Source organism: Centropristis striata, chromosome 24, assembly GCF_030273125.1.
Source record: "Centropristis striata isolate RG_2023a ecotype Rhode Island chromosome 24, C.striata_1.0, whole genome shotgun sequence".
Lineage (NCBI taxonomy): Eukaryota > Metazoa > Chordata > Actinopteri > Perciformes > Serranidae > Centropristis > Centropristis striata.
In genome coordinates, this window is record NC_081540.1 from 20297418 (window position 1) to 20313092 (window position 15675).

The window sequence follows — 15675 nt, forward strand, 5'->3', positions numbered from 1 at the left end:
AGCTGATGAGACCTTTGGTTGGCCCCGTGGATGATGGGACATTTAGTTACTAAAAACCAACGGATGGAAGCGTCCATAAGAGCATGGTTGTGTTGCTAGGCAACAGGAATTCACATATCACCATAGCAGCACATCCAGCCTCAAGTATCACCTCAATGCTAAACATATAGCAGCTAGCGGCTAGTGTGCTAGCTAGCGTGGATTGTGTTTTACTTCAAAAACCAAAGTATTCTAGTTTACAGAAGGTCTACCTACCTATAGGCTACCTGGATTTATGAAATGTACTATATTTATAAATATGCTATTGCTACACTTAATGGCAAAAATTGCACTGGTCTGTTGGACTTGAACAAAAATGAACAATATTTGTGTTTCTTAAGCTTATGTATTCAGTCATTATTCAATGGTATACTAAAAATCCATGTGAAAAAAATTACTTCTCACTGTTCTCAGGTCAAATATTTATATGCGATTAAAATGCGATTAATTTCGATTAATTAATCACAAAGCCTCAAATTAATTAGATTAATTATATATATATTAAAATCAGCATTGTCATTCATTTTCAGTACACAAGATTATTTTGTGTGAAAACAGATTTATTTCTTTGCTAATAAGGAGCATCTCTCTCTTTTCTCTTCTCTCTCTCTCTCTCAATTCAATTCAGTTCAATTCAATAAGGCTTTATTGGCACAAAAGTTAAAAAAAACAATATTTTCAAAGTGCAAGTACAACTTTTGGACAATACACAATAACAGTAAGATATAAGAATCAATAAGACAAAATAAATACATTTCATAAAATATATGTGTGAGACAAATCAATGACAAATATACAATTCATTAAGTAAAAAGTAAATAAAGACAACACCAATACATCAATGTGTCAGATGCAATATTGTGTAGTAGAGGAGTGAATGTGTGTCTTTTCTCTTCACTCTGCTGGCTCTCTGTGTTCAGCCTGCAGTGTTTTCCAATGTAAAGTAACCACTTTCTTGTAATCCTAGATTAACCAGCGCTGATAAAGAACAACCTCTCGGGTGTTTACTGCTGTCTTCACATTCACAGTAACACCAACCATTGGACCTAGTCTAGTATGAGGATTGAACTTTTTACCTTTACATGGAACAAATGAAATGACCTCTTGTAACTTCCTGCAGTTGTTGCTGGTTCTGCTTTTCAGACCCTGAGGTTGCCACCTGAAACATGCATGTAAAATTCTGTGAATTTAGGCTACAAAGCCACCTAGGTTTAGGAGAAAAAAACTTCCTGGTAAGACGTTTAAAAAACCCCAGTTAAAACAGTAAATAAATGTACTTAAATGCTGGAAGTGAAGTGGTTACGAGAGTCACGTGAGCCACGGAAGTTACGTAAGAAAACGTAAGTTATGTAAAAAACGTAAGTTACGTAAAAAACGTAAGTTACATAAAAACGTAAGTTACGTAAAATACGTAAGTTACGTAAAAACGTAAGTTACGTAAAAAGCGTAAGTTACATAAAAAAACGTAAGTTACTTAAAAAACGTAAGTTATGTAAAAAACGTAAGTTATGTAAATAAACGTAAGTTACGTAAAAAACGTAAGTTACGTAAAAAACGTAAGTTACGTAAAAACGTAAGTTACGTAAAAAACGTAAGTTACGTAAAAACGTAAGTTACATAAAAACGTAAGTTACATAAAAACGTGTTACATAAAAAAACGTAAGTTTCGTAAAAAAAACCTAAGCTACGTAAAAAACACAAGTTATGTAAAAAACGCAAGTTACGTAAAAAACGCAAGTTACGTTAAAAGCCGTTCACTTTTGTTTTCACACGGGACACAAACACATTTCTCCTGGGTGAAAGTGCACCGTTTGTTCAATCCGTCCGCCTCACATGCTGAATCACAGGAATATTTAGTATTGAAAAAACATTTTTGATATATTCAGCAAAACTGATAAATTGTATGTGCATCTGTGTTTTAGACAGGGAGACCACCCGTGGAGGATCTGTTCTCAGATCTGTGTGATGGAAGACGTCTGCTGGAGCTGCTGGAGGGGCTGGCAGGACATGAGCTGGTAGGAATACCAACACACACACACACACACACACACACACACACACACAGGAACATACTGTAAAAGCTGGCACACACCAAAACATAGAAAATTATGCAGTTTAATGTCTCAGTGTTCTCTGAAATGAATGCACATTTGCAACATTTAAAATTCTTTGTTGAGCATGATAGTGTTTTGAAAGTAAAAAAAAGATTCAAAATCACATTTTATGTTGGACTAAAGGACTAAAAGAAGACACAAAATGACCAAAGAAAGACACAAAATGACTAAAAAAGACACAAAATGACCAAAAAAAGACACAAAATTACTTACAAAAATGGACAAAATAGCCCAAGACTCCATAGAGTTAAGTTGTTAACCCATTTCTTGTTCCCTGAAAAAGGCCTACTTGTATAATTCTGAAATGTACATTATATTCCAGTTTTGGTTAAGCTTACCTTTTTTTATTTACCTCTGGCAGTTCACCACTTACCTTTGTACCCTTTCAAGCTGTTCATTTGACTTGAACTGCTTGAGTCTATGTCAGACTCAGTTTTTGCTCTTCACCATCAAAAAGATGGCTGTTAGCCGAAATATTAACATGTGCCTTTGAGAGAAACACACACACACACACACACACACACACACACACATATGAAATGACCCCAAGCCATTTTCATTACAAATGCCATTTAATCAAATCTAATCAAATCAAACTTTATTTATAACGCACTTTTCATCCAATAAATGCAACACAAAGTTCCGTGTTGTGTGTGGTGAATGTTAGTGTTACTCCAATAAGAGGGTGAAATAAGTTAACAGAACCTTGTTAAATATAGGCAAAAGCACATGTAAGAATTCTTACTTGAACTTGTAGTAGTTGACAAATGGAGATAAATGGTTCTTGGAAGTCATGGAATTAATTCTGGATAAAATATACATTTTTACAACTGGAATGTTGGCTGAAAATGAACATTTTAGCAGTTTTTGTTTAGATTTGGACCAATGTTTTTTTTCATGCGAACCACAACATCATCGGCATATATTGCCACCTAGAATCCATGGCAGTCTTTCCTCTTGTTTTCAAGCTGTTATTAGACGGATATTTTTAGCAAAATTTTGCCATTGCTTTTTATAAGATACTTCATTTTGCAAAATGAATTTCAGTGTTGTTTGTCTTAACAAACAACACTGAAATTAACAAATTCATCCAATCTATGCTGCCATCATGTCCAACTGATCAGTGAACTTGCTTTAACAAAGCTAGTCTAAAATCTTCAAAAATAGAAATAAAAATTTAATCGAGTTAGCATGAGCAGAATTCCAAGTTGTGTTCCCAAAATATTTAGAGCCCTAACACCTTGTCGTTTAGTAAAGATCCAGAGTCAAATATGCTTGTCTGTAAATGTCAGTTTGAATCATTTCATCATTAATACATCATCTCATCTTAAAATATTGAAGGTTTTGTGGATTTTACGACAGAATCAGGACATTTTCACCAGTGTCGGTACTTATGCTGAAATTTAAATTCAGATGTGAAGGCATTTCTGGTTGGACTTCTGAAGACATAGAGAGGTCAGTGACCTTGAACAATGTTGAATTCCAATTTCCTGCCTTTTATGACAAGTATAAGCTGACATATTTCATTTGAATATTGACTCTGCAAAGTTCATTGTCATTTCTAGTTCTTGCAATCTCTATTCCACAAATGTAGATGCAAAGAAAGACCCGTATTTCAATGTCTCACATTTGATAAACCATCTGAAAAAAATTGTATTGCACATTATATAAAATCCAATTATAATAGAAATTGATGTTTTTCAAAATGCTGCTCCAACGAATATCATTAAATAATCATCTTTAAACCGACATATCAGCTTTAATGACATTACAGCACATTGCTCCATGCTAGAGGTGTGCCCTATCGTATCGTTCACCATTATACCGGTGTATTTTCAAACACACTGTTGCATTATGCCGTTCGTTAGCCGCGAGCTAACTTTAGCTAACAATTTAAGTTGTGTTAATTACCAAAAACTACTATTACTTCCTGTTGGTAAACAATACAGCTTTCAAAATAAAAGCACACTGTGTTAACACAGAATTTACAAGAAGACTGTCAAAATAAGATGCCTTAAATAAAACATACAAGAACCATTATTCTCCTTTACAATAATTAATTAAAATAGGCAATGATAAGATCAGTGTATATGATGGCATAGTGGCATAGGAATGTGTGAGAGGCACCAAATTTGAGCTTTTATGAAGAAAAAAAAAATCTCCAACACTGTCTGGCTGCTCCACGTCCTGGTGGAAAGCCATGTGGACTGTAAAAAAAAAAATGTTATTTGAGGTAATTGCTCACATTGAGCTCTCAAAGAGGACCAGATTGATGCATTTTAATTAGAAAATGTACAAAAGAGTCAAGAGTACATTTTTTTTATTTGGCAACTGTTGATATTTGCAATTTACACAACATTTTAGATTTATGATTGATTGATTGATTTATTTATACAGACTGAAAAATCATATTTTCTATGTATTTTTCAATATTTTGTAATAACGTCAAGAATATCGTCATCGCAAAAATACCCTGAAATATCGTGATATTCTCTGAGGGCCATATCGCCCACCCCTACTACATGCATATGGAATTTTTTAATGGATTCCTGTTCAGGATGACCCTGACTATGGCCAGGTTTTCAAAAATTCACAGTAGCTGCACTATATACTTCTATTGCGCCCACAACTATTGCATATGTAAACAAAACCATAACATCCTGAGAAACGGGACAAATTTAGATATTTCTTTATTCTTTATTTCTATACAACACATCAACTTGTTATAGCAGTGCGTCCCTATGAGGGGTATTTGTATCTCAGAGGCTACTTCAGCAATTGCTTGGAGGTATGTGGATAGATTGCAAAGATCGGAGTAGCTATATGAATTTGAAAAAATACTAATTAAGATTTGATACAATATTCTTTTCCACACCACTGACTCTGCTGATCATACAGTAAATCCACGGCACATAACAGTTAATCTAGCATGTTAATTGCATTTCCTCTTAGAAAAATTTCATACTTCCACTTCCACTTGACTGACTCTTGCAGGTCGTTGTAACCATGCAAAACTTTCCCATCACTGCCTTCTATCCTACCCTGCGTGAAAACAGCTCAATCTAATTGTAACTTTCATGCTAAAATCATCACTTTAATACATAAAAAAGTGGAAAATAAATGGCATGTGCTAAGATTTAAATCCTAATCTGGATTTTAGAAGGAAACACACACCAACGCAGCCCACGGTCTTAATCAAACTTCTACTCTTACGTTGTTTTTCTTTTCCCCTTCAGCTCTCTCTACCTCCTCCACCTTGCCTGTTTGCTCTCTCTCTCTCTCTCTCTCCAGGCTTTTCTCACTCTTATTTCCAGCATGTGTTTTTACTTTTCTCTCTCTTTCTTTCTCTTTCCACCACCTTTCCTCCCTCTACGATAACATCTTTGTCCTTTGTTTGATACTATCTCCTTATTATAATGGCGTACACACACATACAAACACACTTTTATTGTAATGTGGCTGTTTGTAGCATTCATAGATGCCCCTGAGCAAGGTTCATTTGTGCCTCAATAATCTCCTCTGTCTTGTTTGTGTGTGTGTAGGTGAGGTTGGAGAGAGGATTCACGCGCGTTCACTCGCTCAACAATGTCAATCGTGCTCTGCAGATCCTGCAGAAGAACAATGTGAGTATACATGCAGTGACACATGCATATTTCCCTTTATTGGGTGGGGGAGCTTAATATGATATAGAACTGACTGCAGCAATACTCAGCAAGCAGTGAAGTGCTTAAATTAAACTGCCCTTAATGTTTCTATCTGCTTTCTAACTTTGTTTTCGTGTACCTTTATCCCTGTCTCGTCCAGGATGCTTTTGCTTCCCTGCATCCTTTTCTTTTATGTGATTGCCTTTCTTCTCTATTCATATTTTTGTCTGCCTTTTCCCCCAACAATAACATTTCATTGCTTACTTCTGTCTTCTGTCTTTTCTCCAGCTTCTCTTCGATTTCCCTGCCTTGCTTTCTCTTTTATTGTGGCATTTCCCTTCTATATACGAATATCATATATTATTTTAGTCAAGTTTAGGTGTATACATTGGTTTACCCAGCGCAATGAATTGTAAAATAGTCTGCTGCATGCAGCAAAACAAGAATCATTGAAGGAGAAACAGAGTTTTGTTACAAAAAGTGCTTATTTTGACTGACTGTGAAATATTGGTTAAAATGTTCAATGAAAGTAAAACCACTCCTTGGTTGAACTATGGATGCATGATAAGACCTTGCAAGACCCTGCACATACCCTGCACATACCCTGCACATACCCTGCACATACCCTGCATTTCCAACGTCCCATTGGTCTGACAGCCCAAAAGTCAGAAGAAGTGATCTTTCTTTAACCCCAACCAAGGATTTTATGCCTAAACTTGGCCAACTCAGAGTTTTAATGCAATCATTTTTGAAAGAAGTACATCAGCAAGATCAAATACCACACAGCTCCAGTACAGGTACATCTCAGAACATTAGAATATTGTGAAAAAGTTCAATATTTTTTTGTCAGTCATTTCAGAAGGTGAAACTTGTATATTATATAGATTCATTACACATGGAGTGAAATATTTCAAGCCTGTATTTCTAGTAATTTTGATGATTATGGCTTACAAATAATGAAAACACAATAATATTACGTAAGATCAATTTAAAAAAGGATATTTTAACACAAATGTCAGGCTTCTGAAAAGTATCTTCACTTATATACACTCAATACCTTCCTCTTGACAACAGCCCATAGACTCCTATGGGGTTCAGGTCAGCCCAGTTTGCTGGCCAGTCCAGCCCAGTAACACCATGGTCACTGAAGCAGCTTTTGGTACCTTTGCCAGTGTGGGCAGGTGCCAAGTCCTGCTGGAGAATGAAAGCAGCATCTCCAAAGAGCTTGTGGAAGCATGAAGACTCTAAAATGTCCTGCTCGATGGCTGCTATGTTGACTGTGGACTTCAGAAAACACAGTGGACCAACACCAGCAGAGGACATGGCCCCAAACCACCACTGACCCAAGACTCCAATATTAAACTTTTTCACAATATTCAAATTTTCTGAGACACTGAGTTTTGTGTTTTCATTATCTCTAAGCCAGAATCATCAAAATTACAAGAAAAACAGGCTTGAAATATTTCACTCTACGCGTAATTAATCTATATAATGTACAAGTTTCACTTTCTGAAATGATTGACAAAAAATATTTTCATGATATTCTAATTTTTGAGATGTACCTGTATGCTGATGACATACTCCTTTTCTGGGGGGAAATGATGCTATGTTGTTGGCTGTAAGGTACGCTAACGTTTGTAGCTTGCGCTACAGGCACCAAACACAATTTGTTCCTTGTACTTCTCCTATTTTTGGTTAAAGAAAAAAAGACACCACCCTTGAAAATATTTGTATAACAAGTATCATATCCACACCACTTTAACATGTTATGGTTACCAAGGTATGATTGGACAGACGATATTTGGAGGCAGAGTTTGGCAAACAGTTACTCCCAACTCTTTGCTTTGTTTTTCACCCACAAAGGTTGGGAACTGTACTGACTTAGGGGAAGTGAGGGGACTTTATTATGTAAATTAAACCTATTTGTTCATCTCTCCTCAAGGTTGAATTGGTGAATATCGGAGCGGCAGACATTGTTGATGGGAATCACAAATTGATTCTCGGGCTCATCTGGAGCATCATTCTCCACTGGCAGGTTTGTGTGTGCACACGCATGTGTTTGCCTTTGCTTTGTGTTTGAGAACGTGTCAACATGCTGGCATTTCGGTAACAATAAGAGTTTTCATATTTTGGTCCTGCCAATATTAATTTCTTAATATCAATTTTAATTTTGGCTGCATTTCAGAAAACAGACTCTGTTTGGACTTGTTTTTTTTTTTTCATTAACCTTGACCTTGGTGGGTCTATTTATTGCACTGATCCAAACAAAACCCTGTTAAAACAGCACATAGAGCTGTAAAATGTCTCCTGAATTCCAAATTGTCATGTATGTCCAATTTAGTTTGTGATTAAAATACTTTCTATGGAGCCCATTTGGAGGGCCACAAAAAAAATTATAGCAAAGATAAACAAGCGACAATGAGTACAGTTATTGTACTTGTGCTGGTGAGGGGATCAGATATACAGCATTTACTATGAAGCATCACTTTAACACCAGTTGAAATGGCCTTTTCTTCATGATGCACAAAACATGCCCAATTGCATTTCACATTCCGAGAGCAAAACACGGCACATTATCCTTCTGTGTCCATCTGAATTTTTCTCTTGGTGTTATTTGGAATATGTGCTGTTTCCTCCATAATAGCTGTCGAGGTGAAGGTAGCAGTCACATTGCACAGGGAACTCACCGCAATGATAGAAAGAAGCAAGAAAAGAAAAGTTTCCCAGTGAGACAGAGATACGCAATGATGCCTCAGGGTAAACATTTGTGACATTATTTGTGGATTTGAAAACTTACTAAAAGTCTTAGTCGTGCCCCCATTCCATAAAACATAATAATGTATCCAGCTGGGGCCTTCTAAACTAGTAACTCTATTCTGAAACCATTTCTAGAATCCATTTCAGAATACAACTGGATCTCACTTGGCACATGGCAAACTGAAAATAGTTTTTAGGGTTTTTGATTAGTCTTGGGAGTTTTAGGTTGTAAATGCCGTACTACACAGCAAAATCAGGAGTGTTAATTCAACTCGCAGAGTGTTAAATTTAACACTTTTGCTGAGTTCATATAGTTCTTACAGATTCTGAGTTAAAATTACACTTTGACAAGTGTTAATATTTTAACTCTTTAATAGTGTTAAATATTTGACAACCTTGGTGTTGTTTTATGACACCACATAAGTGCACTTTTAACTCAAAATTGTGTTATTCCTTTTCACTTTGAGTGCTAATTTTCTAACATATATTGTGTTATTTTATGACACAACGTGTTACTTTGACACATTAAAGTGTATTTTTAACCCTGAAATCATGTTATTTCCTTTCACTAATGTGATATTCAACATTCGTTGTTTTGTTTTATGATACATTAAAAGTGCATTCTGTCTTCAGCCGAACATACAAGTCACAAAATGAGAAAATCAACTCCAACTGAAGTGAATCTAACTCAGGTGTTAACATGTAACAACGCTGGTAGAGCTTTTTGATCACTAAAAGTGTTAAAACAAATCCAAAATCAACACTCACCAACTCAAAATCATTAACACTGAACAAACAACACTACAGATTTTGCTGTGTACATGTACTCTTCAAAATGTAGATCATTCATTCATTCATTATCCTTAACCGTTTATCCGCACTCGGGTCGCGGTGGGCTGGAGCTGATCCCAGCTGACATTGGGCGAGAGGCGGGGTACACCTTGGACAGGCCGCCAGACACATAGAGACAGACAGTCATGCTCTCATTCATTCCTACGGGCGATTTAGAGTCACCAATTAAACCTAACTGCATGTTTTTGGACTATGGGAGGAAGCTGGAGGACCCGGTGAGAACCCACGCTGACAAATGGAGAACATGCAAACTCCACACAGAAGAGCCGCAGGAGTGCTAACCACTACACCACCTTGTAGCCCAGCTATTCTCAACCTTGGGGTCGGGACCCCAATTGGGGACGCAAGATGATTTCTGGGGGTCGCCAAATCATTTTGGAAGTCAGCTCTGTCTCCACTGTGTTAAAGTGTTCATGTGTTCATGTGTTTTAGTCTTTTTGGTCACTTAATGTCTTTTTTTTGTCATTTTGTGTGTTTTTTTTGTCATTTTGTGTCTTTTTTTGATCATTTTGTGGTCAATTTGTGTCTTTTTTTGATCATTTTGTGGTCAATTTGTGATTTTTTTGGTCATTTTATTTCATTTTTGGGTAATTTTGTGTGTTTTGTTTGGTAATTTTGTGTCTTTTTTGGTAATTTTGTGTCTTTTTTGGTCATTTTGTGTCTTTTTTAGGTCATTTTGTTTCTTTTTTGGGTAATTTTGTGTGTTTTGTTTGGTCATTTTGTGTCTTTTTTGGTCATTTTGTGTCTTTTTTGGGTGATCTGAACTGTGCGTGTGAGATTGTGTTCAGTGAGTGGGGGTCGTGGACAACATGCATGTTAAATTGGGGGTCGCGACTCAAAAAGGTTGAGAACTACTGCTGTAGCCAATGTAAATAATGTATACATAGTGTCTGGGCCCTGGGTTTAACATTGGGCTGGCTTCAGATTCAGTAGATTCAGAGAAAAGCAAATCCACCAGCCACATTCATGCAAGTGCAAAACTAATCCAGGGTGCTCCTTTTATGTTCTTTTGTTCATAATAGAGCTTTCATCTTTCTGCCAATTTACAGAACAATATTATGCCTGTTGGCTACTTCTCCCCTTAAGCTGTATTTAAAGTTCATAATCTATTTTACAATGGACTCAGTGTTGAAAACCAACTTTGTGTAAAGTCTGTAGTTTTAATAGCTAACATTACAATAATTGTATTTCATTCCTCATTAAGTTGAATAGAGGCTAATGTCTCAATCACGCCAGTTTTGGCATAGACTTAATGACGCGATTAATAGCAAAACACAATTCTATAATGAGGTTTGTGTGTGTGTGCTGGCTGCATGATTGTGGGTACCGTTAGTGTGTGTGTGTGTGTGTGTAGTGTGTGTGAATATGCTTGTCAAAGGCTGCTACGCCCCGGAGGTTATCGCTAGCTTGTGTGTGGGCACGTATGCCAGTCTGTGAGTGCTTTTTCGTGCGTGGATCTCTGTCAGTGTGTAGGTGTGTGTGTCACTGTGAGTGTGTGTGTCAGTGTGTAGGTGTGTGTGTCATTGTGAGTGTGTGTATACGGCAGTCTTTGTCAAAGAGCCCCTCCAATTAAAGTGGAAATGCATGCAGTGACCTACTCTCAAATGAGTCTCTTTTTTTTTTTTTTTTTTTACCCGGCAGGCCACATTCTATGAGGAATCACTAACAAACCTGTGTGTGTGTGTGTGTGTGTGTGTGTGTGTGTGAGAGAGTCCCCTTGCTGGGAATTCACCTCGACACCAAATTACCTCAAACTCTATTAATAGATTTAGTTGCACATTGTGCACGAGTGTGTATCTGTGAGTGTGTAATAGACCTCTTTCCTCTTTCTTACTCTATTACTTTACATCTTTCTGTGCAACAGTTTGTGTGTGTGTGTGTGTGTGTGTTTGTGTGTGTGTGTGCGTGTCGTTTTTATTTAAATTTTTATACTCTTTGCTTTCCCTCGCTGCAAGAATGTGCATCTTTTTGTTTTGTTTTTCCTACGTAGTGAGGACCATAACAAGTTTTTGACAAACAGTGAGGACATTGGCTGTTTTTTTGGTCATTTTGTGTCTTTTTTTAAGTAATTTCGTTTTTTTCTGTCATTTTGTGTCATTTTTTTGGTCATTTTGTGTCTCTTTTTTTAGTAATTTTGTGTCTTTTTTGTGTCTTTTTTAAGTAATTTCGTTTTTTTCTGTCATTTTGTGTCCCTTTTTGTTTCAATTTTTATACTCTTTGCTTTCCCTCGCTGCATGAATGTGCGTCTTTTTGTTTTGTTTTTCCTACGTAGTGAGGACCATAAGAAGTTTTGGACAAACAGTGAGGACATTTTGAGAAGTGAGGACATTGACTGGTCCTCACTTCCTTAACTCATAAGAACCCAGACCCAGTTATCCTTAAAGGAAAGTTATGGGGGATATATCACAGACCAAGTGAACCACGCAGAACATATTTATGATGTGGGGTTTTTTTTGGTCATTCTGTCTTTTTTTAGTAATTTTGTGGGGTTTTGTGTCTTTTTTAAGTAATTTAGTTTTTTCTGTCATTTTGTGTCATTTTTTGGTCATTTTGTGTCTCTTTTTAGTAATTTTGTGTCTTTTTTGTGTCTTTTTTAAGTAATTTAGTTTTTTTCTGTCATTTTGTGTCCTTTTTAAGTCATTTTGTCCGTCTTTTTTGTGTCTTTTTAAAGTAATTTAGATTTTTTGGTCATTTTGATACTGCCTCCAGCGGCCCCCAGGTAATTTGAGTTTGAGACTCCTGTTCTAGAATATTTAAAGTGTTTGTTACATGGGTGTCACTGTGGGTTCTTATGGGTTAAAGGCCTGTTTGAGGGTTAAAGATTAAGGTTCGAATCAGGTTTGGGTTAGGGTTCGGGGTAGGCGTTTAGTTGTTTTGGTTAAGGTTACAGTGGGGACTTGGGACTGCATTATGTCAATGAGGGTCCTCACAAAGATAGAGGTACAAGGATGTGTGTATGTCGGTGTCAGAGTGCAGAAAGCAAGGAGGGGAGAGCTGAGTGGTATGGTTGGGGATAAAAAAGGAATGGGGGGTACAAACACTGCCTTTTTAGTGTGCATATGTATGTGTGTGTGAGTGCATATGTGGCTGATGGAAAGGTAAGAGTAAGATATGCATAAGCAATGCACAAACGGGCAGTGAAAAGTCTAACGGTTCTCTCTGTCTCCCCCTGAGCCCTGAACAAGTGCTCCAAAACTGTCACTCACAGCTGCCAAAAAGCATGAGGATGCAACCATATCCACACACACACACACAGGCTCGTATGTGGATGTGTGTGTTCACAAGTGTCCACGGACTGTGTGCAGTCTTACTGTGTGTGCTGCCATGTGGAGGAACTTTTGTGCATGTGAATATGCAAATTTCTACTGACAGGCCATGTCGAAACTTTGCTAGAAAGCAGCAGGTATTTTAAAGATGGCATTTTATGGAAAGGTTACATGGAAAGCGTTATATTAGCATACATTTTAATTTATTCTTCTGTCGATCAGGAGAGTTTTTTTGTGGAAGTACTGTATGAGCGGAAGGTTATGGATATCTTTGGTGGTGATTGTTAACAGAAGCCAGCTGCTAACTGTCTATATATATATATATATATATATATATATATATATATATAAACTACGCACAAAAAGTAAGGCAATTTGTGTTTGGTAGATTATTTTGTTATTATAACAATGCTTTTTGGCAATAAATCTTATACCGTTGGAAAGCCTGAAGCCTCCCCTTTGAAAAGGTACCACATGTGTAAGGAACATCCATTTGTGGGATTAGCAGCAGAGCTGAGTATGTAGGTAGCGCCAAAGAAAAATGTGCCAAATCTTCTCTGCCAATGCCTAGGCTACTTTGCCATTGACTCTTGTTTGGTGTTTGGTGGATTGGATGATTGAAGTTTGAAGAAACAATACATATTGACAATTTAACAATTTATTAATTTAAGGAACATGAGCCTCAGTAGCATGTTGAATAACCATATACAGCCACAACAGCCTGGCACCTCCTCCTCATGCTGATCACCAGCCTGGTCACACGCTGCTGTGGGATGGCCTCCCATTCTTCAACAGCATTTGTCGTAAGTCAGCTTGTGTTGGTCACTCTGGCACGAACAGCACGTCCAAGCTGATCCCACAAGTGTTCAATGGGGTTGAGGTCAGGACTGCAGGCAGGCCATTCAATCCTCTCCACAGCAGAGAGCCGTCGGCCATATTGTCTTGCAAACCTTGATTGCAAATCTGTTGGTCAGCCTACGATGCCTAAGTGCTGACACTGTGAGAAAACGGTCTTCTTGGGGTGTCGTCTTCTTGGGACGCCCACTTGGTGGCCTGTCTCTGACATCCCCCGTTATATTGAACTTGGCCTTCACTTTGGAGATGGTACTAGGGTTCACTCCAAATAATGCCGCAACTTGGTTTTGCGGAACACCAGCTTGAAGTTGCCCTATCACACAGGCCCTATCCAGATCAGTCAAACTTGGCATGCCGATTCTTGGAACAGATACCAACTGTACTGACTGCACTGACTACTCACCGTAGCAGGGCCCATTCTCACAGGTGCTGCCAATCAAGTTTCTGATTGGCACCTGATTGGCATCACCTGGGAGTACCAAAAGCTCAAAATAAGAGTCAATAGCAACAGCAAAATAATGACAAGATTTGACCAAAAAAAAAGATGTGAAATAACTAAAAAGACTAAAACACATTAACACATGAACACTTGAACACAGTGGAGACAGAGCTGACTTCCAAAATGATTTGGCGACCCCCAGAAATCATCTCGCGACCCCAATTGGGGTCGGGACCCCAAGGTTGAGAATAGCTGCCATAGAGGGTTAATATTTTCATTCCCTCTTAATAATAATTTCTTTCCAATCCTTCCTTTTCTGAAGTATAATAAACACACACTATAGCTTTAGACTGCATGTCTTGTGAAGAATAACTACATTTGTGTGCATGTATGTTGAGTTTTTACAGCAGCTGTACTTTGTGTTTGTGTGCAGGTAAAGGATGTGATGAAGGATGTGATGGCGGGCCTACAGCAGACCAACAGTGAAAAGATTCTGCTGAGTTGGGTTCGTCAGAACACGCGCCAGTATCCTCAGGTCTGTTATTCTCTCTACTAATCTCTCAGTCTCTCTCCTGTTTTAACCTCCTGAGACCCAAGCTTTTGTTTGGCATGTGTTGTGTATAAAAAAAGTGTATAAAACTGTTTATTTCCTTACATTTACACCCTCTTACTGAAAGAACTAAAGAGTACTTCCTGATTAGCAGTGTCGTAGCTTGTTGCTAATGCTAAAAATAGTCAAACGTGCACAGAATATCAAACTACAAACATTATTTAGCACAAATAAACAAGTTTTAGCCATAAAATCTGATCAGCTTTTGTACCTGGTCCACTTTTTTTGGGCAGTAAAGCTGCTGATTGACTTAACCAAGATGCTGCCATCTGATTTTTACACTGATTGACGTATTGTGCTTTTTCTAGAGTGTGTACTACTGAGGACAACAGGTCATAGTTAAGCAGAATTAAGTATTAAGGTCCAGAAAACCTAAAATTAAATGTTCACATATGAGGACGCAGGGTCACAGGAGGTTAAGGAAACTGTAGACTTGTGAAATGATACCTTCAAAAATAGTTGAGCGAGCTCGTTTTCATAGTTTTTGATGCAGCCAAAGACCTTTTTTTTGTCGTTGTCTCTCTATCATATGACTGGATCTGTGAAACCCCTCATGAAATGGATTTTCATGTATTTGGTGGACAGATAGGCCCGGGCCCAAGGAATAATGGATTAGTTTTGGTGGTGATCCAGATCTGGGATTAGTGCCATCAGATGATTATCATTTTATAGCCCAAAGTATGAAACTAAAAGACAGAGAGATTTGAGCTTTAGTCCTAAAAATATTTTTCCAGAGTGAAATTTGATTTGTTCTTCAAAAGCTGCCAAATGTAACCACAAAGGGTCCTCACAACATAGCATATGCCACTTTAAAAAAAAAAAAAAAAACATATGGCATTTATTAGTTCATCTCACCCCACATTTTCCCAGGTGCACAACTTGAAAGTTTGATCTTTATTTCCTAATTAGGAATAATTTATTTTAAAATGCTTTAATTATGCCTGCATGAGATTAAGATAATGAATAACAAGACAACCTGAAAGTGGTAAAAGTGGTTTAATTTGTCACCTTTCCAAATCCAAAAACACAGACGGAGTGTATCTGCTTCAGATTCAAACATTAGTTTGTCAAGCTGAGTAGTCGTCCACCTGCTGTAGTA

General features: G+C 37.4%; 1 protein-coding gene across 2 annotated transcripts in view; it reads left to right on the forward strand.

The window, feature by feature from the left end:
- dmd (dystrophin) overlaps positions 1–15675 on the forward strand; it is a 432308-nt gene that overhangs the window by 142953 nt on the left and 273680 nt on the right. For both annotated transcript variants that reach the window (XM_059327929.1, XM_059327930.1), the window contains exons 3-6: positions 1962–2054; positions 5696–5776; positions 7740–7832; positions 14400–14501. In XM_059327929.1, the coding sequence (XP_059183912.1) occupies positions 14412–14501 (90 nt within the window). In that variant the 5' untranslated portion in view covers positions 1962–2054; positions 5696–5776; positions 7740–7832; positions 14400–14411. The remainder of the gene's footprint in view (positions 1–1961; positions 2055–5695; positions 5777–7739; positions 7833–14399; positions 14502–15675) is intronic.